The sequence below is a fragment of the Sphaeramia orbicularis genome, chromosome 10 (assembly GCF_902148855.1).
Source record: "Sphaeramia orbicularis chromosome 10, fSphaOr1.1, whole genome shotgun sequence".
NCBI classification, from domain to species: domain Eukaryota; kingdom Metazoa; phylum Chordata; class Actinopteri; order Kurtiformes; family Apogonidae; genus Sphaeramia; species Sphaeramia orbicularis.
The window spans coordinates 11,150,698-11,176,306 of NC_043966.1; the positions used below are offsets into that span (position 1 = coordinate 11,150,698).

Below are 25,609 nucleotides of genomic sequence, written 5' to 3' on the forward strand. Positions count from 1 at the left end.
GCCACGCCTTGTTAATCCATTTAATAAAAAACTTCCCCTTTGCTGTGATTTTGCTGCTATTCACTGCTATGAATGTTCAGCTACTAGTATAGCAGTCCTGCTAACTCAGTCAGCTATCCTTTGTATCCTTTGTAGTACTGGAAACATTGTTTTTCTATTTTTAACAATATGGGATTAAGGATTTTCCCCCTGTTCACGCCGTCTGTCAAGAAATCTGTTAAATGTAATATTTAGCTGGAGGCCATATGCAAGATATATGAGCGATTTCTGTCTGGCACAAGGGTGCAAAGTGTAATCTTGGATGTGATTTATCACCTAACTTGGAGAATCAGTGGGTTTAGTGGTGGGGGGCCTGCAGATGACAGGTCTACAGTAACAAACCCCTTTCATATTTTGGTTTAGCATGGGTACATACAGTGTTTCGTACCTGCCCATTTTTAAAGGGATGTCTTGAATGTGTGGAGAAATGCTGTTGGACAACTTTTATGTTGCCTTTTTTTTCTATAAGATATTTAGATTTTAACTCTTAATGTCATTTAAGCGAATCCTACATTTAAGAGTGTAAGTAATAATATTACACAATACTTAAACACTAATATAACCGCTTATAATCAAATATAAAATTGCACAAATACACTCATTTATTGTACTGTACCTACTTTCACCCATCAACTAATTTTACCCAGACTTTTTACCCAGAGAAGGGTGACATCTTGTGGTATGTGATAGTTATTGAGTGTACCTTCTACTGACAAATGTCATTGTGATTCACTTTTTAAGAATTATTGTCGATTTAATAACAGTATCCTTAATCTTAAAGCAGAACACACTGCCTTTATCTGGTTTTATGTATTTGTCAAAAATGGTGGTTCAGTCTGGCAGGTTATTATTAAGTATAATAAAACCAAAAAGACACAAGAAACATCAAGCATTTATTAACAAGTACACAAGTGAATTTTATTTATGCAAGCAAATTTGATCATACAGGTCAAATAAGCCACTTTAAGCTGTTGGCACAAGAATGTACAAAACAGATAAAATTTAAAGCCTGCTACTAAGCATTCGTAGTGAAAGTACAAAAGACTAGTACGAGGAGAAAGCTGAAAGCATTTTTTCGGATCATTACAGAGTAAGCAATCTTGGTACAAGTATTAGTTTTAAGACATGGTTGAGAGCCCATCACAAACTAAACAGACACAACTCAAAGACTACAGTCTCTAATATCAGTAGCATATCGCGGTAAGCATGGGAGGTTCAGTACTGCACATATAAACAAAGGGTTGATCCAGCAAGACAGTCAAAAGTGTAAAAATAAAGGAGTGTAATAAAGTAACTTTTGAGTCAATAAGACTATAGTAATGCATGTCCATGCCACGAAATAACATCTAAATTCACAGTCTTTACTAACAGTACAGTTATCCAACTTGGAGTTGAACACCAATGCGCTTACATCTAAAGAGAGCACAGAAATGGTCAAGTAAGTGCATGAAACTAGAGTTTAGAAATGCTGACAAAAATACATTTTGCCAGGTAATGGACTGACAGGCCACCTTTGAAGTCATGGCATCAGGATGTGTAAGCAATACAGTCACTTTCATAAACATAATTACTGTGACACACACTTTTCTCACATCTGATAAATCCATCAAAGAGTGCCTTTATACCAGAAACTTTTTTATTGTCAGGGTTTCTTTACGGTTGAGACTGATTGATGCAGAGTGGAGTGAACCACAGTGTTCTCTTCTTTTTTCCACATGAATTGTCCTTAAATTGAAGTGCTTAACATATAGGTATGTTTTGATATAACAGTATATACAATGCAGAGTTACGCAAGAACAGGATTTTAGTAATTATAAAGTTCCACTTTTAAGAAATTAAAAAAGTGAGTATGAAAGTATATTTGCATGTGCTTTTGTGGCTTGTGGTTAATAAAGGATGGAATCATTCGCAATCTTAAAATACTTTAAAATGGCAAAGTTATGCTGTTTATTATAAAATAATTTATCTTTAGTTGACTAATCCCATCTTTGATATTTACTTTATCAAAGTCATCGTTTCCTGTGTAACAGGCTTGGCACATCTAGCAAATATTTGTTTTATTCTAATGATTTGGTTTTTATTATCATGTTGTCTTGATACTGTGTAACCTTAAATAAAAACAGACTAATTTACTCATGTAAAAGTGGTTTGAATCCCTGGGAATACTGGTATGAAAAAGGCTCATGATGCTTCATTTTTGTGTTGTGAAATTTTAGACACCATATTTTCAAAACTAACCACTCGTTCACGTACAGTACATAGGTTTTGAACATGAAATCTCCATACACACACCATGAAAAAATGTGCTTGAAAACCCTTGTAAGCCCCTGTTGACCCCCTCAGAAATCAACAAAAATAAATTATGCATGAGAGCAAAATGACACGTAGCATCAAATAAGGATGTATAAGAAAAAAAAAACAAAGAATTATATGCAAATAAGTAAAAAATAAAGCTGAATACTACTGCTACGTCTGATTCTACAAACTACACTAGAATTACTATCAGCACTAAACAACTGGTATTATATATAATATGACTGCCATAATAATTATAACACCATCCATGAGAGAGGTAAAGGGGCTTTTTCATCTGAAATGCTGTTTGTGACCCGGGAGGGTTATGTGACTTTCCCCCCCGAGACCACGTTGTCTTATGACGCACCAGTGACATCAGCAGTGGCGAGGGCCCTAGGCGCCATCCGCCCCCCCTCGGGAGGGGATGGTAGAGAGAGAGACGGATAGAGAGACAGAAGAGAGAGAGAGGGAGAGGCCGGAGTGGCAGGGCCAGGCCTCCCGCTTTTTTTTATGTGTAGGCGTTAAGACGTTCCTTGGAGCGAGTGGAGTGGATGTCATGTAGCTCCTGCTCCTCCTTTGACTTGATGTCCTCGTACTTCTGCATCCGGCAGGCGTCCTTCACATAGGCCCAGTTGGCCGAGAGCACCATCAGGTAGTGAATCTGCAATGTTTGGAAGAATATATGACATTATTACAGTATTATGTCCATTACAGTACGTGGGCATCATTCTAGAATTGTGTGGTTGGTGAATATTCACACCTCTAACTGTGAAGCTCAGCCGAAAGGATTTATATATATATATTTTTTTATTTTTGTAAGGCAGCATGATTAGGTGAAAAAGCCATTCTGATCTGAGCTTATTTGTTTGGTATTCAAAGGAAAATGCACAGATTAGTGATCATTCTAAAATGTCTACTTTTTCAGCTCAAACTTAAACTACTACTAAAAAACATCTAATGGAACTTATGGAGGGGCAAATTGGAAAAATAGTCATATTGCAGTTATCGTGGACAATATTATGACATGTCTCTAAAAGGCTTGTCAAGGTGTGTACTCTTTATGATGAATAAACAAGTAAACATGGAATTTAAACATATAAAAAAGAAAAAAATGAAGTCACTTTTCATTTTTAATGTTTTACACATTAACCCAGTCAAATTCTCATCAGTCTCTGGACACATTAATTGCCTATTGTGATTATATAACTACACAAGCTAAAATTATGATTGCATTTCAGCTAAATATTAAATCTAGGTTTTGTGGTCATGTGCAGTTATGTAAAAAGCAAGTACATGTTACATTGAGATATATTGAGAATCATTGACATGTTAATCTTTATAGAACCAAGAAGGCCAATGAAATTCTCACCCCTATAAATAATATTAAATTTGCACAAGATATACCATTGATTTTTGGTTTTTAAGTTATTGATGTTAAAAACATAGGAAATGCTGTAGACTTTGTTCTTTTTATCTTCTTAATAACAGAATGTAAATGAATCAATTAGCCTGTTTACGTGGACCCCTTTTAAAGGTAGTCAAACATCCAGCAGGTGGCAGCAAAATCCTAGACGTAATCGTGGATGGGAGTTGCCATGGCAGCTGAGTTTCTAATGAATATATGGTGCTTTAATTACTGAAACTGTAACCCAGCGTCTTGCTTTATAAGGAAAGACAGTTTTATTAGATAAGCAGAACACAAGCACATGTCGTAATGTCTTAAATGTCTGTATTTTGGGCGTTGTATATGTTTCAATGTCTGTGTTTCCAGTCTAATGCACTTCTGTAAAAGACTGTAATCATGATGCTAAAAACTCTGACTTTAAAGCTTTAGGGCATTTAAGGTGTCGAGTTGTGATTTATCTTCTCAACCTTTAGCTGTGAAATAAATAATGAACAATGTGTTAGGTGGAGGGAAGCCGTAATTTGCACCATCAACCCTGATGAGTAAACACGTTCTGTTTCTTAGAAAATGGCTCCTCACAAATTACTGAGTGATGTTTGCAACACACTGAGCCTTTCTTCTCCCTGTTTCCATGACAACACCATGACATGCCCAGCACCTCCAAAAAAGGGAGGGAGACAAACCCTGTCTTTTCACTGCACCAAAATGCCTCCTCACCCATATTACAGCTATTCTCTTAGAGGCAAACACAGGCTACAGTATCTATGGACCAGCCGCAACAAAACGCAGCTCTGTTGAGTTCATTTTCACAATCAATCAAAGCCTGGCCCTCCAGAAATATTTACAGAGCACAGAGCAAAATATGTCTCTTATCTAGAGACAGGGATGCTGCAGCAGATTAAAAAAACAGCATTCCGTAAGAGCCATGTCTGGCTATAGTAATGCATTTAAAACACAAATACTGTTTTCCATTTTGTATGTGATGCAAGATTCTGATAGATATTCAGAATATTCTTGAGTCTTTGAATGTTCAATGCAGTGTAAAAATGTTAATGCATACAGAAAATATCAGGTTTTGTGTTATTTATGAGCCTTACCATGGCAATAACTGCAGCTCCTGCCCCAGCGAGGGCACAGATGAACAGGTGGAATGTCATGTCCAGCTGTAGAAACAGTCACAGCACATGTTACGTTACATTATCACTGATCACTTAACTTTTATGATAATCATGTGAATACCTTTTATCTATTTGAAAGCGATAAACAAAAAACTATAAAATGTAATTCACAGGCTCTCAGTTTTATGAGCTTGAATTCATGAAAATATATAAATTGTATGATTTTGCTCATGCTTAACATACCTTTGTTTTCATTTTTCAATGTTAAGGACAATTTTTCAAATCATATGATCTACAATTGGCACTGTTTTTCTAAAAATTCCCCTCACCTCAGTGGATTCACACATCTTGTAGAACTTTTCCGTCCCAGCGCACACTGTTTTAGCCTCAGCGATTGGCACAATACCTAAAATAAGACACATTTATACGGCATGTATAAAACCACAAAGTGCTTTACAACATAATGCCTGCAGATGACAGCGGCAACAGGTTCAAGTGTTAGCCCATCATTATAAACCACACTTAACGCTCCGTCACATCAAGGGAACATATAGGCCTCTAATGTGACAGCATGAATGGTTGTTGACACAGAGGCAATATTAAGCCTCTGGGTAATGGACTGAAAGTGCTTGTGGTAACTAGAAAAATAATATATAATGTTAATGGCCTGATGTGTATGTTCAAGACAGTAATATGAAGAGAAACACCAATTTGCCGATGTTAAAATAGGTGCAAATTGGTAGATATATATATTATGGTGTATATAAAAGCAGCAATTTGGACAGTATAATGTAGATGTCAATGAGCAGTGGATGACATGTAGATGTAGATGCCAATAAAACTGAAATATAATCTGTAAGGGGTGAAATAATGTGGAATGTCCGTCCTTACCGTACTGGCGTGGGTCCAGGCAGAGACTGGCCCCCTCCAGCACTGTAGCATTTTGGCAAATATTCCAGATGTTAAAATATATGAACACTGGGAGGGAGGTAAAAGCTGTCACTCCGAGCCAAGCCAGCATGAAGATGTATGTCAGCATGATGAACTGCAAAAACAGACAGAAAGCAACAGGTTTACGTGTCGAGTGGTTGATATAATGAAATGAGAGCTGGTTTTTGCTCACAGGTACATGTTTTTGGTTGTCATTGTGAAGAAATTATACACTTTACATGAAGTGTGGAGACAGTCTGCCAAAGACAACTTCAACACATGGTTCAGAGGGTTTAATGTTGTGCTGCAGGGCATTATGGGAGGAAATATTGGTGCTGTGAGAGGCAAATGGGCTGTTTTGAGCCAAGGTTACAATATGCCTTTGCCTTTGGCCAAAGTTAAGACGTTTGTTTAGATTCAGATGTTTCTTTGAGCATTAGACATTAATAAAATAAACCCAGTGACCATAAATACCATTGCCAGCTCATTTCCTTCGCCTCCCTGTGGAGTTGCAGATTTGTGAAACAATTACTTCTAAAAATAATCCTGTTAAGATTTCTGCAGGCTCAGTAATATGCTCCATATGAAAATGATTACGGATTTTTCCTATTATTATAGTAATGTAATAAAAGGACTCAGTTTGTGCTTTCATATTGTTTTACAGTGTGACACTAAAACAAATTTGATGGGAAACATTCAATATCAAGTTGTAAAAATAATAGAACCCATAAAGACCCACCATCTACGAAAATCATCTACTGATATAAGCTGTTTAATCCCTGTTGATTCATCCATGTAAATAATTGGTGTAAAATGCAGTTTGTCATCTTTTCATGGTCATCAGATATGACCTATTTAGACATTCAGAGGCTCCGTAGTTGCTGTGGAAACACTATTATCTTCTACAACATTGATTCACCAGTAACAGTTTGATCAGTTACAGTGGATGGAGACACTTGATTTATGTTCAGTTCATGATATATTTTGCTGAAAAAGTCACTTTTTATTCAGTTTTCTGTATTTTTGATATAATATTCCTCAACTTTACTCTGAGCTTTTCTGAACATCTACATGATTAGTAAATACAATGTTGGAAAATACCTGATTTTCACTGAAAAAAACACAAAATGCAGAAGATATTATAATAAATGGTGATAAACCACTTAAAGATGGTTAAATGTAGACAAAAATTCATTTGAGAACTGCCGCAAATGTCAAGCAAGCAGACACAGAAGGGAAAGACATTATAGTGTATTCCAACCTACCCAAGCACTGACACAGCGTCCACAGGTGGTAATCTTGAAGTCTCCATAAAGATCTTTGATGGCTCCACTGGTAAAGAATCCCTCCACCATCAGCAGGATGCCATAGACAAAGAAGGCTGAAGCAATGCCGTAGATCACATACTTGATAATGTCAATCCTAGAGAATAAATATAGAACCACTGAAGACCTGAAACAAGTCTTTATATGATGTAATGTGCAGTAATAGTCATTCGCTTTAGTACTGTAGGTTGTGGAGATTCTATACCATCAAACTATAAACAGGGTTCAGTGAGTCAGAATTTAGTTTATGTGTAGGATTTTTGAGTTACTTAAGGGATTTGACATAGAAATTTAGGGTAGGTAGAAGGATTGGGTATGGGGGCGGGAGATTATAAGTTTGAATGCTTGACTTACTTTTTATATAAATCCTTTTGTTTGGTTTTAATGTTATATTCGAAATAAACAAACAAACATGCTTTCGAGTGACTCACATGGTGAAGACGTCCAGAGCATCCACAGGGCTCCGCACCACCTCAAAATAGTTCTGTAGGATGGTGACAGTGCCAGATAACGCCTCATGTCCGCAGCCGCAGAACAGAGCCACTCCCGCATAGAGCAAGATGGTGGCTATAAGAGATGGATACGGGATACCACCCAGGCATTTGATACAGCATTCAAGGCATCCTGAAACACACACAGAGATAAAAATGTACGTCAGTGAACAAATACTGCAAAGAAAATAAAATCCACGACGGTCCGAAGTATTTGTCTGGCCAGGATTTTGAATAATTTAGTGAAACATTGGGAGTGCATTTGCATGGCTGACACCAAAAAGCTGTTATGACGCAGCCATTCATGGAAGGATGTTGCATTAAACAGAGATATAGTCCATTCACTCCTTTGCTTTCTAGGTCAGCTACATTTAGCGTCTAAGTAAATGAGTTCTTTCATCCACCTCTTTGTTGACCACTTCCATTTATCTAAGCAGCGACAAGATCTTACATTTTTTTCTGTGTTTAATTGCACTGTATTCATTCTGTCAGTATTTGTGAGAGTGACGTCGGCTGACATTTTATTCAGCCCTAAAAGCACAGCCGAGGTTTTACATAGCAGTTCTGACCTTTAACCCCATTTTCCCTTGCCCAGTTTCTTTTCCCTGGGGGCCCTTGAGGTGACTAATCACTGCTGGGCTCTGACTCCAATCTCCTGTCACACAAAATGCTCACCAAGACCCTCTGAGTCTGTAAATACTCGTGTGTGTGCCTGTGTGTCGGTATGAATTGCTTAGATTTATGAGCCTTGTTTTCAATTTTGTGCACCACTTTGTGCTTGTGTGTGTTTAGTCGGCCATTTCTGAGAGTCGTAACAACAGAAGTGGAGTTTATTTCCTGTGCTACCACTAAACAAATCTAGATTTTATAAGGTCTTGCAGTCTGTTGCAGAATATTAACTCCAAAGAGAGGCAGTTTCAACTTCTTTTGTGTAGTTGTGTTGGCATGATGGGGCTTTGTTACGCATTAATACCAGACATGTTAGACCGGATGGAGTTTCTATGACAATATTGCCAAAGTAGTCGTTTTTCCATTGACCCTCAAATTGCACAAATATAACTTGCACATAAAAATGTACCTAATGCAAAAACGACAATTTCGCCAAAAGTCTCATTTTTCGATGAAAAGTTTTTGCGCTGGCAAGAGGTGGTTTTTCGGGCGTAGTGCAAATGGTATTTCACACGAAACTGCAATGGAAAGACCTTTTTTCGCAACGAGAGTCAGGTGAATTAAAAAACTGGATGTTGATGTACGTTACAACAAGCGAAGAAGAAGAAGAAACATGTCGCGGTATGTGTGGACACACCAGGAAACCCAATCATTTTTTAATTTAGTACGAGATAGAGGTGTAATATGTAATAATGAATATATCTGTAAATCAACACCATATTTACGCTCGCTGCCATGTTTATGGAATGACTTCTCGTGTCATCTCGCGATAATAAATTAACAAATCATCGAATTTGTGATTTAATGGAAAAACTGACATTACGCACTTCTGTTTTTTCGACACTTAGTAAATATCAGTAAAGTTTTGCCCAGATGTCCAATGGAAAAGCGACTAGTGTCAGTGTAGTTTTAACTTAATTTTCATGAAGACATTTTTGTAATACCAGGTGGTTTCATGTTTGGAACATGTTTGAAACACAAGAATGTCATTAATTCTGTGTTGGTATGATGGGCTTTGTTGTGCATTAATACCAGACATGTTAGACCGGATGGGATTTCTTGTTCACTGAAACAGGAAATGACTCTTGATCACTCATACCACATTGATATCCCAGGATAAAATTAATCTGCATTATCTCTTGTGCCTCCATTTGGTAAAATGACTGCGCAGTCAGTTTTTATTGTCAATTGTGTAGAGATGATGAAAGATTTCAGGAGTGTTCATCAGGCTTGTTTTCAGTACCGTCTCTTTTATTGCTATCTCGCCATCTTCACCTGTATCACAAAGCAAGCGTCGTGCAATATCCGTCTTCCTCTTTAACTCTGTGCTTCTGACTCTGATCCAAACCTGATTGGAATATAAAGTAGTTAGTCCGCCTGTTGGGCTGTGCCGAGCTCTCAGACGCTTGGTGCAGCTCTGGCCCATGCCCAGGCTTGCCTAGATTATCTGCATCCTTGCTGATGTAATGCATTGCTAGACTGTGCTGCCTGTAGAAGGTCTGCTTGTATTTTTGAAATTTTTTTTTTTTTTTGGCTTTTGAAGGTTTGCTGACAGTGCAGTCTATATTCAATATCATCTACTCAGAGCAGCAAACACTCACAGGTCAACAGCTCTATCACTTTAATAAGAAGTGAGATTATGAAAGGGTTCTTGGTGACATTTTCTCCTTTTTGTTTAGTCTATATTAATGATTTTCTTGCACAGTGATGTGTGACGTCGTATTCTTGACCTGAACTGTACTCGAGCACCCACTTGTTTAAGAAATACTGTTCCATCACTAAACGTCGAACTGCATTAGCCTCACACAACAAGAGCAGTGACTGTGAGAAACATTCCTGTATCATCATTGCTTCGGTATTTCTCCACATGATGTCTGCCCCAGCCCAGAGGAGTGCGATATCAACCGGGGGGGGGGGGGGGACAACCGATTCAGGGGACACCTCACCTTTGGAGGATTTTTGCCGCTGTGCCATTGGACAGCTCCTCCTGGCTGTTTCACATCAATTTAGGCTTTAAAAATATGACTTTGACAATACTGTATGAAGTTGTTGTTGCAACTAGGACTGTTTCTTTAGAAAGGCAAAAGGCTGCAGAGTAGTGTAATTAACCTGTGCCCACTAAGTAATGTAACAAGTTGCTTACTTTTTCCAACAAATGTTGTCAACTACATAGTACTGTTGTAAAATCCTAAAATCAGACATTTAAACCAGGACTGTACTGTAATGTTTGAGCCCTGTTTTGGAAAGGAAAATATTTTGTTGAATATCCAGTACTGAAAGGTGTTATTTTCTAACACCACACATTGGTGTAATTAATATAACCCTTTGTTATCACCAATATTTTTGATGAACAACTACTTTAGTAACATTTATTTTAACATATTTCTCACCATTATGATTACAGTTTGGTCTTAGTAACAAGTTTGTTTACTGTATTAATTCTTGTATTCTACTTTCTAAGAGGAACGCATTAAGATGTATAGTGTATCTGGTGTGTACTTCTATTTATGACATTCAGTCTTTTCAGAAATCATGAGGAATTAGGATTTCTAAGGGAAATCCTATGTCTTAAGGTGTGTTTTGATAGAGGCACATTTATTGTAATCACAAGAATCATCCTTTACAAAAAGTGCAGTATCACATGCAGGTGTATTGCACTCATTCATTCATGCAGTTTTTAGTTACTTTAGGTACTTTTAGTTACATGCACTTCAGAATACTACTCAGTGAGTAGAGAAAAAAATCACATTGCCTGTCTTTGAAGAAGCAAACAAGTACCTATTTTAGATATTATTTTTGCTAAACTGGATACTTAGGTGTACTATACATATATTATTAATATATAGTATATTAAAATGTGCTTGTTTGATTCATTTAATGTGAAAATACACATTGTTTTTGCATAACTGCGTTTCAGTTCAAGGCCAGAAGTATAAAAGAAATTCTCTCCCTAATCATCTGAAGCACATGGAGAGTAAACTGCTAAAATTTTTACAGAGATGTCATGTTGTCTTTCTTTTCCCCACCTTGGAGACATGCTGCTTAACATTGGTGCTGTAGATGTGTGGAGCCTGGGTTTTACATGAAAGAGATGAGCAGCAGCATAAATAATGTATGCCATGTCCTCAACCAGGGTTTATTATCACTGCATTATTTACATTTCTGCACAAAGAATGAATGGGTAAGAGCAGGCATCATGCTCTTCTTCATGTGACGTGTGCTTTAAATCTCCTGAAACCACCAACCAGATGTCATTTCATACAATACAAAATACTGCATATGCTAATAGTTATAATTCAAGTAATTTTAGCTATAACTAAATAAATAATCCAAGTAATAAATGAAGGGGGTGCTCTTTGTCCGCCATGATTTTGTTTTAAGGAGGTGTTGTTACCATGGAAACACTTGCAAGATGAAATTGCAGAGTAAGATGGGAGCTTTCCTGAGTGGATGTCACAAGAGTGATGTTTTATTGATTGTCTGCTTTTAATTTTGGGGAGGGAAGGTCAGGAATGTGGTTTAAACTACTACTAAATATTAAGTCTTACATCAGAGCCTTACAGAAGTGAGAATGAATAATGTAAATGGATGTAGAGGTGCATGTGTTTGTTGAATTCAGTATAAAAAATGCTGTAATTGCTTTAGAGATTTAATTATATTGATTTATATTCTCACTTTGATGAATGTTATGTACGTGCGTTAAACAGAAACTCCTCATATACGCAACATTTCCTCCTATTTCCCCTCGTCAACTCCACATTGATCTTAGCTGACTGCCAGATCGAGCCGGTGAAAAGTGGCAAGTGGTGGTGCGAACTGACTTGGAGAGCTGCTGGATGCTTGATCCATAATTTAGAAGCAGCACAGTGCAGCCGAGCACAAGCCTCTCACATTTATTATTCATGCTCTCTGCTTAGCCCAACATTACCTGTGATGAAAATAAGAGATCCCCCGCTTGATGAGGAGTCGCAGGTATTTGAACTGATCTGGCTTGAAGGTACAGGACTCCTTGTCCAATGAGGAACCCACTGACACCACGAATTTAATTGACTAATTGACTTTGGCTAAGCTGGTTTTAAAGCAGTAATGAACAACTTCCGGCCGCCTTTTACTTGGAAGCGATCAAGCAGTGGATGACATGAAGCTATTTTAGTTTAGCTACTTTAACTTCCCACTGAACCTAATTAGGTTGTATTGAAATAATTAGAAACTGAATGCTAATTGCCTCATCTTTGTTGTAGTTTCTCTCCGAATACTAAGGGTTTATGGTGTATAAAGATAAAATAACTGCACAGTATGATAATTTTTGATGCATTCATTTTTTCAGTCAAAGCTTTCCTAATAATACCTAAAAAAAACAAACAAAAAAAAAACAAAAAAACAAACAAACTAATGAACACTTCTATTATAACTTTTCTGGCTGTAGTCTGTTCTGCCAGTGTCCACAGAGTGTTATTTGGATACATTTCACTTTCCAAAATGAACATTTGGTCAATAGAAGGATTAGTCTGAATTAACTGAGAACAAAGAGACAGGACTTGAGATGACTGTTGGGTTTTAAATATTTTATCCTCAGCACACACTCACAAAAACACTGATTAAGTGACAAAAAAAACCCAGCCTGCATGACCCCAAACATTGCAGTCCAATCAACAGAAGGCGGCCCCCTAATACAAAGAGAAAGGATGACCCCCCTCCCAAGGCCCCTCCCACCTCCCACTTCTCCTCCATCTGTCAGTGTCATATCCGACAGGCAAACGGGACACACACAATAACACACACACACATACCAAGACTCTCGCTGAAATGAAGGACTTACTTTAATAATACTTTAGTAAAATGGCATCCTTTAAGAAAACGCTCTTGCCGCTCAAGTCAATTAATGTAGGATTTGCTGCCTCTAATAAGTCTCTAACAAATTAAATATTCCTTGTCCATATAGGCCGTATACTGCTTTTGCTTATCCTTCTGAATCTTGACAGGATCTGTGAATATTAGTGATTTCTGTGTTGATAAATGCCCCACTGAAACTGCTAAAAAAAAAAAAAATAAAATAAAAAATTAATGACTAACTTTTTAGCCCTGCCAGTACTTTTCTATTTTCAGCAAAAATGCAGCATGAAGTAATTTGTATGGTACTGTCCAAAAATGAGGATGATGAAGGATAATATTGATTGTACATCCCTAATTAAAATGGATTTTTCTTGAAGTAGAAAGTATGAATATTGCTTTAGGTTCAGTGATAATCACAAAGGAAGGTAACTCATCTGAGGTGTGGACATGAACCAAATTAAATAACGGAGATAGATGAAAAAAAAAATCTATTTTAATAATAAAAGGCACATCTCTGATTCATGTGGACCCTCACCTACAGGGCAAGATATCCAATAAAAGCCTGTGCACAGAAGTAGCAGTTAATAGTTCCTTGCTTCCAGAAGAGTTTTGCATGGGGGTGGGGTTGCACTGAGCCTGGTTTGAGATAGAGAGAGCGCAGTCTCAGTGGGGGGATGGTGCGTCTGTGTCAGTCTGTGAGAGTAATGGGCGTATACGTGTCTCGTTGCTTCCCTATATTTAATGCGCAGTCCCCCTTCCCCTGAAGCAAGCAGGTTTTTTTTTTTCTTTCTTTTTTTTTTTCTCTCCTCAGCTCCTGCATACCCCCATCTCCTCTGCGCATGTTTAATCAACCAGTGCAGTTGCCATGTCAACCGCAGCGCAAAATCTGAGAATAGGCCGGGTACTTCAGAGCCGTGACCCACTTACTGTATGTCAACAAATTCAGTGGGACAATAGTGAATGAGACACATTACACAGATAACCCCTCTGGGTAAAAGGACGTTAACAGGCCAGGTCCAAAAGCTCAGCCGCTGATTTCCTCTCTTTATTTTTTTTGCTGAGAGATGGAAAAGTCTGAGCATGACTGCGTGACTGCTGAGCCTTTGTTTGTCAAATTTCACTCCAGGAACTGAGGAGCAAAATGTCAAATGTCAAAATCCAAAACAAGGGCTTGTTTTGTTCCAGTGCACATCTAAAAGTATCCGGCTGATGCACTTTTACATGGTAAAATAAGCTTAAATATCCTTAATCCTCATCAGTAACAGATGGTAATATATGGTATAATATAGGCTTAAAGTTAGAAACACTGTCATTTTTGTATTATTATCTATATTATAAAAACCAAGTGGCCTTTGTGTGATTGCATGTGTGTGTGTGTGTCTGGGGATTCACACAAAATCCAGAAAGAGCTGACTGCTGCAGTTTGGCATACTTATGTATTTTTGGTTAAGGAAGAAACTAGCAAAAACAGCAAGTTAATAGGGCTAATATTTTGGGAGATATTAGTAATTTTGGATCACAGTAGTCCTACAATCACGTTGCTATGGCCAGAATGCTTTGGCGGTGACTGCTGGACAAATGTGGCGCAGCATGCACGAATACACAACAGTATAAAAACTACCACATCTAGAACCTGTGGATCCCCAAGTTATTAATTAAATCTGCATTGTTATGACACAGCATTGCAAAAATCTAGTGAGGATCTTAGGGATCATCTCACAGTGTATCATTAGATTTAGAGCACCTGTTAGCCCCTGTGTCATGTCTTTACTAGGGAGTCATTTGTGTGAGAACAATACCAAAATCTTCAGAAGTTTCCCACTAATAGACGGAACGACTTTCATAAAAACAATTGCCGGAACTCCCTCAACATCGAATGGGCTGGGACTAGTTGGAATTCAGAACAATAAGAAAGAAAGGGAAGCAGAGATTGAGAGGGCTTTGATGTGAACTATAACCTAAAACTAATTGTGTCCTTATGTTTTCATATGACACAACCTACACAGTGTAACAGTCTGTGAAGGGGCGTTGGAGTTATCACAGGGAACAAAAATAAAATATATATCCGTCTGTTTGTGTTGTCTTTGACGTGAATTTGTGAAGTGCCATGAGATAATCATGTATTGTAAATGAGCGGCGTATAAATAAATCTGAATTGAATTAATTTCTTTGAGAATAATCCAATTAAAATATTAAAACCCACATGGATATGTTACTATTTAAAATGTAATCAAATCATTGTATGAAAAAACACTGTTCATTCAAGCTCATATTTGGTTCTTGGTGTTCAGGTCCATTACCCGCAGCAAAATATGTATTCATATGTTTTTTTCTTTGTGAATTCATGCAGATTTGACATTTAATATGGAAACTGTGTATTCAAACCTCAAGTATCTGCATGAAGAAATGAAAAAACAACAAAAATGCAAATAGCTGACAAGTGTCTCGTTGTGTTCTCAAGTAGATTGACAGAAAATGTCAATAAGACTCGCCTGCCAAGTTAGTACCATGATCTAACTGATCAAACAGAAGGGTAAGCGATGCCTTGCAGAGTAGCTTCTTGGCTCAGGAAACGCTAACAGGTGTGCCTTACTCAGTTTTTCCGTTCAGCAGCAGCAGTTAACAAAACCAGTGTCAACTTTTTCTTGGTTTATTTTTAACAGCATTACTTATCCTCTGGACTGAGAACGCCTGTAAAAATTCAATAACTTCAGGCCTGTGCTCAGGTTAGCGGAAACCTGCTTGTTGAACCGTGCGGCGTTGGTCGGCTTCCTGTTGCTGATGGCCCCTTTGGTACATGGTGTGCGCTGTTACATTTGGCTAGCAGCTGAAGTGAGCGGCGCCCACCTGGTGCATCTGACTCATAATCTCAGATTTGCAGCCTCAGAAGAGGGAGATGACAGAAGGGCGTTAAAGTGCTCAGAGTGCACTCATTGACACTTACATATACCCTTCCATGGTGATAGTAGCCTTTTACTTGTGGTTTTTGTTTGGATGAAGGGCTTGCATTGCTTTCATATAATTTTATCAGACTGTAAAGGTAACAACACTGACAATAAAAACCTCACGTAAACCTAGATGTGTTTCCCTATTAAAGGTGAAAGTGTTGCATGACATAGTGACCCTCTACCACCCCCATATCACATCATGTATATGTGCCATCACTATGTAAATATGTAAATATCTTAAATTTTATACTTTTAAGAACATTTATTTCTACGTGCCTTTCTTTTGCACTGATGTATTGCATATCGCTGCTGTAAACTGTTAAATTTTCCCATGGTGGGATCGGTAAAGTCTTATCTTATCTTATCTTATCTTATGACCCTTATTGGCTTTTAAAAACGGTGATGATTGGACAGAAATTATTATAGAGCTTTTGTTTTTAGACTATATTTGCTGCTAGAAGTCTTCAGTTAAGTACCCACAGTCACAGATAATGTTATTCTGCAACCTCTGACTTGATCTTTAAAGGACAGTACCTCGCCCCGGGCCAACATTACTGCAAGCCACTCTGGGACTCCTTATGCTTTCTTTGCCAGGTTCTTATTTCTATTACTCCCAGTTTTTATTATTTGTCACTCTGTATTATGGTTCTACAGAGCTGCGGAAGTGGAGAAAAGCTCACAAGAGGCCTTTAATTTTTATTCAGAGCTGTCATTCTAATCATCTGTCTTCAGTAACCAGAAGAGAAGCTGTCAGTTTATCATTAGATCAAATCCCCTCCAAGATAAGTGACCAGTGACCCTGCTAATGCCTCCAAACCTATTTTATGCTGCTACATGCTTGGTTAACTGCTAAATTTCCTGAAATATTGTGTCATGATCTCGTTGAGTGCGGTGAATTAGAACTGATAGTGTCATTTTTCACCCAGAGGTAAAGCCTTTAAAATCTTAAAAAGTCAAGCTTATACATCTGTTGTTATGTACTTTTTTTGGTTGAGCAAGAAATGAACATTGTACCTTATTATATTATGTAGAAAGACCCTTTAGTTGGCCTTTTCCTCCAGTTTTTTTTAACCCTTTCATGCATATTGTACAGTTATTCAAGCTTCAATTAAAACCGCTTGCAATAACTGGCTTTTACTTATTATATGTATTTAGGTACTGCTTTGAGATTATTTGTTCAGTGTTTATTATTACACTGGTCGTTGGAGACACTTTTCATTTTTTCATGTTTTTAATGTGTTTTAATGACAATAAAAGGAATCTGAATCGGAATTATTCCAAACTAATAGTGGTAATAGTAGTGTGTAGCGCTGCAATACCTTAAGTACTTTAATTGCCTCTCTTATTTTAATACATTATCAAGTCATTAATGTGGCTGCTGATAAGCCAAATCAGTCATAAATCCACTGTTTTTATGTATATGTTTATGCAAAATATGATACTTAACATTAAACTACATTCAGTCCATCGACATACAGTTGTGTATCTCACTCAACACATGATCTGAATCCAATTGGACATGTGCGATTGTCTCTGTTTCTCAATAATTCATGCATGAAAGGCTTAATGCTATCATATGCTCTGTAAATCTATTCCTCATGATTAGGTCACATTGTAGAAATACCATAGAAATACTTAAACTTGCATCTTTGAAGTTTTAAGCATTGGAGGTGTCACTGGAGGAAATGTCTCCCTGTTGCTTGTGTTGGTGGTGACACGTGGGCAGTGATTCATAAAGGTGTGTCAGCTCGGTGGACAGAGCCTGCAGTACATTATTTTATCAACGTGTCACAGAGCTGGACCTGTTTTTTTTTTTTGTATATTTAATCTTTTAGGAGAAAAAAAATCTGTTTTGGTGATGTATTTTTTAACAAACACGATTGTAGACTAAAGCTCCGTGATGACTGCATTAAAAAAACAAATGTTAATCCTGATTTTTGTGTTTCTGTAAAAGCTTATTTTCAAGCTGTTACAGCAGTCTGCAGCTTTTGTTAAATTCCATATTCTGTTTGTGGTCCTCCATTTTTCAAAATTTGACAAGTGACTTTAGGAAAACAATTACGTCATCCGTAGAAAAAGAGGAAAACCCAAAATGGTTTGAGCCCATTGCTTCTGAAGAAAACAAACAACCAAATACATGATTAAATTAAATCTTTAGCCCTTTTATTTCCATGTTTTTCAGCACATAGTGATGCCAGCGAAGACATTTACTGCTGAGCATAGTGCAGTAGAGCTTGCACTATTAGTGTATCAGCACACATGAAGTTATTATGGTGTCTTTATAAGACTTCTCTTCACCCAAATGAATGGACAGAAATGCATGCACAGCTTGCATGGCTGCCTCTTTCAGTTGGATGAGCATTTGTGTTAGTGGCCAAGGCTGACAGATTTTGCCTTCTGAACAGGAAAGCTTGAGTACACACCTAGTAATGGCGACCAAGACGCACTCACTCAAAATCTTTACCAATTTTGTTGGTGCGTATGCAGATTATTATTCATTGTTATGGCAACGTCAGAGCCATAAATAATCTTCCGGTGGTATTGTCAGTCCTTCTAATCAGCAGGGAACTCAGTCTCCATAGTTACTGCATGTAAGTAGCATGTAAAACAACAATTATACTTCCCCTGTTCTAGATAATTGCGCTTGTTATATTCTCTCAGTGCTCTTTTTTTCCATTCTTTCTTGCACTCTGTCATTCTCATTTTCCCTTACTGTGTTTTCTACAAGATTTCTCTTGGTATAACTCTACCTCTGTACATCTTTCTGTCTGCCTACCTCCCACTCCCTTAGACGAAGTGAACTATTCCAGTGGTACCAAAATGTCATCAGCAGGAGTGGGTGAAGAGAAGAAAAAAAGATAATGACTACACTTGGCCAGTGCCATGGCAACTGTTTTAGCTCATATGTGCCTGCGAGAAGAGATAGGGTCCATGGAGGAGGATGGGGGAGAAAGCAGCAGCACAAACACAAACAGAGGGAGCCATGCCTGTCACATGAAGTAAATATAGGAGGTAAAGACTGGGAAGGGCTCCTTATGTGACAACAGCATCTTGTTCATCTCAAAATATTGCACTCCACATGCCCCAGCCTAGCACTGAATCATTCTTGCCCAGAAATTATTGGACTGCTCATTAAGTTGATATATAACTAACAATTTGCACAAGTCGTGCATTGCCCCTCATAAATAAACAGAAGAATCCATTGCTTCTGCGTCAAATACACATGAAATGTTGCAGTGCATTGCTGCAACAAACACAGTCTAGACATTTAGGCACAAAAAGCAGTCTGAGACTTGATGGATTAATGAGTGTAAAGGCTTGATTTGATCACGACAAGCATGAAAGCCTTATCAAGCAAACAAAGCCAGTCCAGCCTTTGCAGTTCACACCCCTCTCACTACCCAAAACAGCACCTACAGACGCACACTCTTCATTGGAGTAATGCCACTCAATGGACAAAGGAATTACCCCGAACAGCTGCTCTCCTGTTCACAAAGGGGAAAGCTAACATTTGTGATATTGTCGCTGCAGAGGCACCACTGACACATTGACAAAACATTGCTGTCAGATTTACTTTAGACAGTCTGAAATGCAAAGGAAGACTTTTTTTATTTTTACCTTTCTGGGTCTGCCCCTCATCCATGTCTTCTTCCATTGTGCTGCTGCTGTTTCTAGAGCAACTAAATATGAAAAATGCGCCCGTATGGGTGGAAGAGTCACAGTCTTATTTCTTTTAAAGCGTAGTCCACAATGCACTTCCTCTTTCTTCCTCTAAAACTCACTATTCCACTCTCCCTAGATATCCCTAGTGAACGCTGAGATTGCCTGTCAGCTGTGGTTTCTGTCAAGCGTCCGGGCGATGTGAGGGATCACTGAGTCTTTGTGGTACTGTCCATTGTGAGCTGCTGTGGCAAGTGCTGAAAACCTCCTTGGTCCCTGGTGGAGGAGCGAGGGAGGGAGGAGGAGGATGGAGGGGGAGTAGGGGGGCTGTATGGAGCCGAGGGTGGTCTCTATGGCAGGCAGGAAAGCACATTTATGGGGGGGGATGTGAAGCTTAAAAGGCAGGTGTGTGACAAATGTGCCTTTAAAGCTGGATGCAGCACTGCAGCAGGGCTGAACAGTGCATGTAGACCTTCTGATTGTGTGTTTTGAAAGAGGGGAGTTCAGGTGTGATGGTCAATGTTGTTTTTCAGGCCCACCCTAAACCCCCCTAGCTCTCAGAAAAAATGGTTAAGTCCGTCTCCCCCCGCGGCAGCGGCTCTACTGCATTAACTCAACCTCTCCTTAAATAAGGGAGGGGGGAACATCTGATTTCAAAATGGGATTCTCCTAATCTTGTTAGTCATACAGATTCAATTATACGATCACCAAGGAGGTGTCACTGGATTCCTATCGTGCAAATATACACTATATATGTCGACATATACTGTGTGAACAAGTTGGTGCCCACTTTTGGTGATTTTAAGGTTTAAACTAAAGCATTATGTCATCTGCTGTTGGCTGAGATTTTAGCTCACAGCCTGATGCAGCTCACTGGAAAGCCATGCATTGGGGATCTTAAAAAAAAAAAAAAAAAAAAATTCCAAATGACATTTAGGAAGATTTACATTTCCCAAATGTATATGTCTTGCTGAATTTTGTATTATGAATGTCTTGTGGTGTTAATGAAGGTTGTGTAAAAAAAACTGCAGTATGACAGGATTACATCTAATTTAGAATATTTAATAAAAACTACAGTTATATTGAATCTTAAATACATTAGTTCAATATATCAGATGTATTTTCCACATTATGCATATTAGATAGAAGTGACCTATATCAGTCAAATATCAGAATTAGCATATGGGTTAGATTGAGAAGTAAAGTGGGGGAGGTACGAACAAACAGTTCAGATATGATTTGAGGGATGAAATGAGCGATGTAAATTATATCTGACTTGACCTGAAGTGTGGCCAGATGGGTGGATGGGTGATCAGATATGTGAATTAGATGAAACTTTAATGATCCCTGTGGGGAAATAGAGTTTCTGCTGGAGAACAGACCTGGAAAGCAATCAAGAAGAAGACAATACTCACAGTTGTGAGTAGTACTAATACTGTAAACCTGAAATACTGTGAACCCAGTGCTTTCATAGAATACATAACGCGGTCCATGGTGGGTGGATATGCGCATGGACAGACCAGTTTATGGTCGGTTAGGTAGATGTTGATAGCAGTGTGAACAGCTTGACCTTTTTTCCCATTGGTTTTGAAATCTGAGCTGACATCTGCCTTTATACGCCTTCTGGAAGAACGGCACCATCTTGTTCAGTAATTTTAATGATGGTGTTCTTATGGCAATTATGCAGATTGTTCACATTATATTTAATATAATGGTTCACACATGTTAAAATGTAATGCTTTATTAATGTTTCAATCCTTAATGTAATATCTTGGATTAATAATTCAGTTAACCATCTGCAGTGTATTGTCCACCCACATGGTCTGAATCTTTGGTAAGAATTTCTTTTAAATTACATTTTATTTAGTAGTTTAATGTTAGTTTTTGTTCAGTGAGGTCTGGGGCTGTTGTCTCTTTATGATGTGAGGAAATGGTTTCTCATAGAATACGGTTGTCTTAATTCCTTTCTTTACTTTTCTGTTCTCTCTGACTGAGGCTAAACTGTACAAGGGTTAAACTTGTACCTCAGGTCAACAGTTCCAAAAATGTCTTGTCCTTACCAGTATATTTCTGCAGGATAGACTCAAATGTCCAGTTTTCTAAAATAAAATCTGTCCATTCTATTACCATTTCTGTGTATCATGCTTCCCCTCATGTATCTCCAGCAAATAATATAACATTTCCAGTTACTCATTGCAAACATGGGGTCATTATAAACAAATATACTGAGTCAAAGTGAAGGAGTTTGACTACGCAAATCAGTCTTAACAATAAGTAAAAGTAAGTAAGTAAATTTTATTTATAAAGCAACTTTCACAGACAGAGTCACAAAGTCCTTAACAGTGCAAAATATGGTTAAAATACCATTTAAAAATACAATGAAATACAATTAAAATACAATAAATACATAAAGTGCTATCGGTTTGTGGCAATAACAAATATCCTCTGTCTCTTCATACCATGATTTTAGAGTGAAATACCCTGGTTTTCGTTGAGATTTCTTAATGAATATTGAAGGTAGGTTCTTCTCTAGGTTTTTCTTTTGGTCTGAAGAACAGCTGTCATTTGTATTGCATCGTATTTTCCTTAAGTTGTAGCTTCTTGAATCCTCGTCTCAACTCCTCTGCTTGTGTTCCTGGTGGGAGGGCCAAGGAGTCGAAGCGTCAGGGATTTACCACCATGAGATATCCGCACCATCATGTTAAATAGACGTTAATATGTAATTTGTTACAGCCGTCTGTTATTCATGCGCCATTTTATTTTATGATCTGTCAGATGAGTGTTCATATAAACCTATGATTAACTTTTAATTCAATTTGTAATGTGAAGTATTGTAAAAGTAGGTGATGTAGGGATGTCATACTTTTTTTTTACATAAACATGTTTGATTGAGCATTTAAGTTTTAAAAATGAAAGGTTTCCTTTGATCTAAAGTTATATTAGATATTTTAAAGTCCTTGCTCCTGCTGTGGTTCATATAATTCAAATGTGTGTCATGTCTCTGTTTCATTGGTCTATAATTTTTGAGACATGATCTGCCTCAGAGATTAAATGTGCTAAATCATACATACTTCAATGAGAAAAAATGGAAAACATGATCAAAGGGCTGGCCAGCTCATGTTTTCAATGAATATGATGAAGTGCTATTATACATATATTGGTTTATGTACATTAATACAACAGATTCATAAATCATTCATTAGAAAGAACTTGTAAAGTGAATGTATTGCAATGTGCAGATAGTGTTTTAAGGTAGATCTGGTAGCTCTGAGACAGATTCCTTCAGAGTAAAACTCATTCCCTCATTAATTTTCAGAAATTCACATTTTCACCCAAGACTCTATCTTGGAAACTACAGCCAACCAGCATTTTTTGACACAATTTTCCTTATTAGTGACTCAAACTTGGTAACGTTTCACCACTTTTATTCTGGAGATTTTTTACTTGTTACACAGCGTGGCTCCAATCACTGAAAAGACTTCCCTAAAGCTTTGACCGACGATACACAGGTGCATCCCACCAGCATCTTCTGTACTCGATCCTTGGTTCTTGATGTGCATTTAAGGGAATTGAGACAGCCTTCGAGACAGGCACAAGAAGATTGATTTCCAGGTCACAGTAGGGCATCGAGGAGTCAAGGAGCTGAGGAGGTGAAAAGTAAGGAGTTGAGAAGTGGCTCTAGTGTCTAATCCCGGTGGATCTGATCATTCTTTGTGAAATACAGTGATGCAAGCCTGTGACCTGCAAATGGATGTTGAGTTCAGGATGTCCATGGTAAAAGCAACTATTACCAGTACAAAAACATTTATTCTTTAAAGTTACATGAGGACTGGAAATAGCACTGACCCACTTTAAAGCAAAATAGATATTTTCAGGATCATTAATGATAACTTCTTTCCATTTTTTCCAAATAAAAAACATATGAGGTCAGCCCTTATCATTTTCTTCAAAGGATTCTCACTTCTGTCCTTTGTTTTGAGCTTTATTTTAACAGTATTTTCTATTGATATGAAACATCTTTCATCTTAATTATTAATGTCTGTAAGTCGGAAGATCTCTCATTTTTCCTCTAATGTAAAAATATTTTTAATACCCATGGTTTTAATCGCTAAATCCTTGACATGGGGCAGAATTTTGTTCCAGTTGTTGAACTGCTGTTTGCATCTTGCATAAACATTTTTACTTAATTAGCTTTTAAACTCTTGGGATTTTAAAATTAACAACAATAGGAGCCTGCAGCTTGTTGTTGACGAACACATTTTAACTTAATTAAAAATATGTAAATACATGAAAACAATTTATTTATGCATATTTAATAAGGACATATGAATATTAGACCCTGACATGTGACATGATTAGGCCCATGCAGAGACACACACGGCCCCACCCTTGGCCTGAATAACCACACACTGGCTTAGCATGGCTTTCTTAATAGGGGTGGGACATGTGAGGAAACGGTGTGGAGCTGATTTATAGGGGAATCCTTGGCTTAGAGAGCCTCACAATCCCCCCCCGGCTAGTCATGTTCCTGTCTGTGCTTCCACAAAGGTGTTGACCCCCCTCCCCCTTGTTTATCCCCTTATCCTCCTCAGTAGAGCTTCAGTCATACTGACGGTACCATGAAGTAGATGGGAAAAATCAGCAGATGGTGAAACACTTTCTTAGGGCATTTTCTTAGGCATTGTGAGTTTCTAACCGCAGTTGGCTGACATTTCTAATGATAATCATCAGTGTCACACAAATATAAACACGTCCTTCAGCTTGAATACATGTGCTTCCTATTATTTTGAGCACATTCATGTTCAGTTTAGAAAAGCCTGTAGCCTATGCTCACGATCAACAGAAGGAGCCAAAGAAGCTCACAGTAAGCTTATTAATGTCTCTTGGTTGCTCTCCAGTATGGGCTTGCTAGTTGCCACAGCAACCAGGCCGTAGATATTGTTCAACAGAAGAGATGCGTAGATGTGGGACAAATATAAACATCACCCTGTAACCCTGGCTAGTTCTTTTCATGTAAAGCAGTGTTTATAGTGTATTATCCTTTGCAACATTATTAAAAAAGCATATTGTTGGACTATAGCCGTTCCATCCTTTTAGTTATGCTTTTATAACTCAAGGCATCTCTTTTTATTGGAGCTTACCATGTTGTCTCCATCATTTGTATAAACCAATACAGAAAATTAAAAAGGTTCTCATTGAAATTTCAGATTCCAATGCTCATGTACTAGTGCCTGCAGAAATCAACAGGCGACAGAGCACTCTGTCTTGAGTGGCGATGTGTGTTCACGCCCAGTCAAGCTGAGGGAAATCAAAAGACTCTGAAAGATTAAGGAGGTCAGGGAAAGAGGCTTTACCAGCCATTGACTGCCATGGTAACAGGATGAGCTACATCCACAGACACCATGATGTATTGTAAAAACATTGTCCTGCTGGGTATGTTCAAATATCACTCACTCTGATAGATTTTGACAAATTGTGGATTTAGTAGGAAGAGTGCTTATTGACTTTTTTTTTTTTCTTTTTTTTCTCCCCAATTATATTTCATGCTCTATGTGATCCAAATACTACAATCATCCATATCAGATAAGTTGTATTCTTGTGTATTACTATGACTATGGAAACAAAACATATCAGGGTTGTCGGTGGTTAATAGTCTGACAGAGCTGTGGAGATCATATCATCACAGCATTGCCCTATCTCAGCCTAGCCTCTTAGACCACATAAGAAGCCAGGCAGTCAGCCAGAAACACTTATCATCCTGTCATCCGTTTTTTCACCAGTTTCACAGCTCAATTGTCCTGTACACTGAGCATCCACGACTGCTTGGAGCTCTGAGCTAACTGGGTAATTTCAGTCTGAATAGATGTTGCACCAAAAATACCAAAATAATATATTT

The 25,609-nt window shown here is 37.9% G+C and overlaps 1 protein-coding gene across 1 annotated transcript; it reads right to left on the reverse strand.

Moving 5' to 3' along the window:
- Nucleotides 1–915: 915 nt before the first annotated feature.
- Nucleotides 916–20,078, reverse strand: gpm6aa (glycoprotein M6Aa). Its single transcript, XM_030146257.1, has 7 exons — nucleotides 19,672–20,078; nucleotides 7,544–7,736; nucleotides 7,053–7,209; nucleotides 5,749–5,902; nucleotides 5,187–5,263; nucleotides 4,837–4,902; nucleotides 916–2,995 (listed from the first exon to the last, which is right to left on the reverse strand). The coding sequence occupies exons 1-7, from the start codon at nucleotides 19,706–19,708 to the stop codon at nucleotides 2,843–2,845; spliced, it is 837 nt and encodes a 278-aa protein (XP_030002117.1). The 5' UTR covers nucleotides 19,709–20,078; the 3' UTR covers nucleotides 916–2,842.
- Nucleotides 20,079–25,609: the final 5,531 nt, after the last annotated feature.

Bases quoted from the DNA above. Each gene is read 5' to 3' on its own strand.
- gpm6aa (XM_030146257.1), bottom strand. From the start codon at position 19,708: ATGGAAGAAGACATGGATGAGGGGCAGACCCAGAAAG. The intron at 7,737-19,671 runs GTAAAAATAAAA...TGTGTGTTTCAG, and splicing joins TGAGGGGCAGACCCAGAAAG to GATGCCTTGAATGCTGTATC. The intron at 4,903-5,186 runs GTGAGGGGAATT...CTGTTTCTACAG, and splicing joins AGATGTGTGAATCCACTGAG to CTGGACATGACATTCCACCT.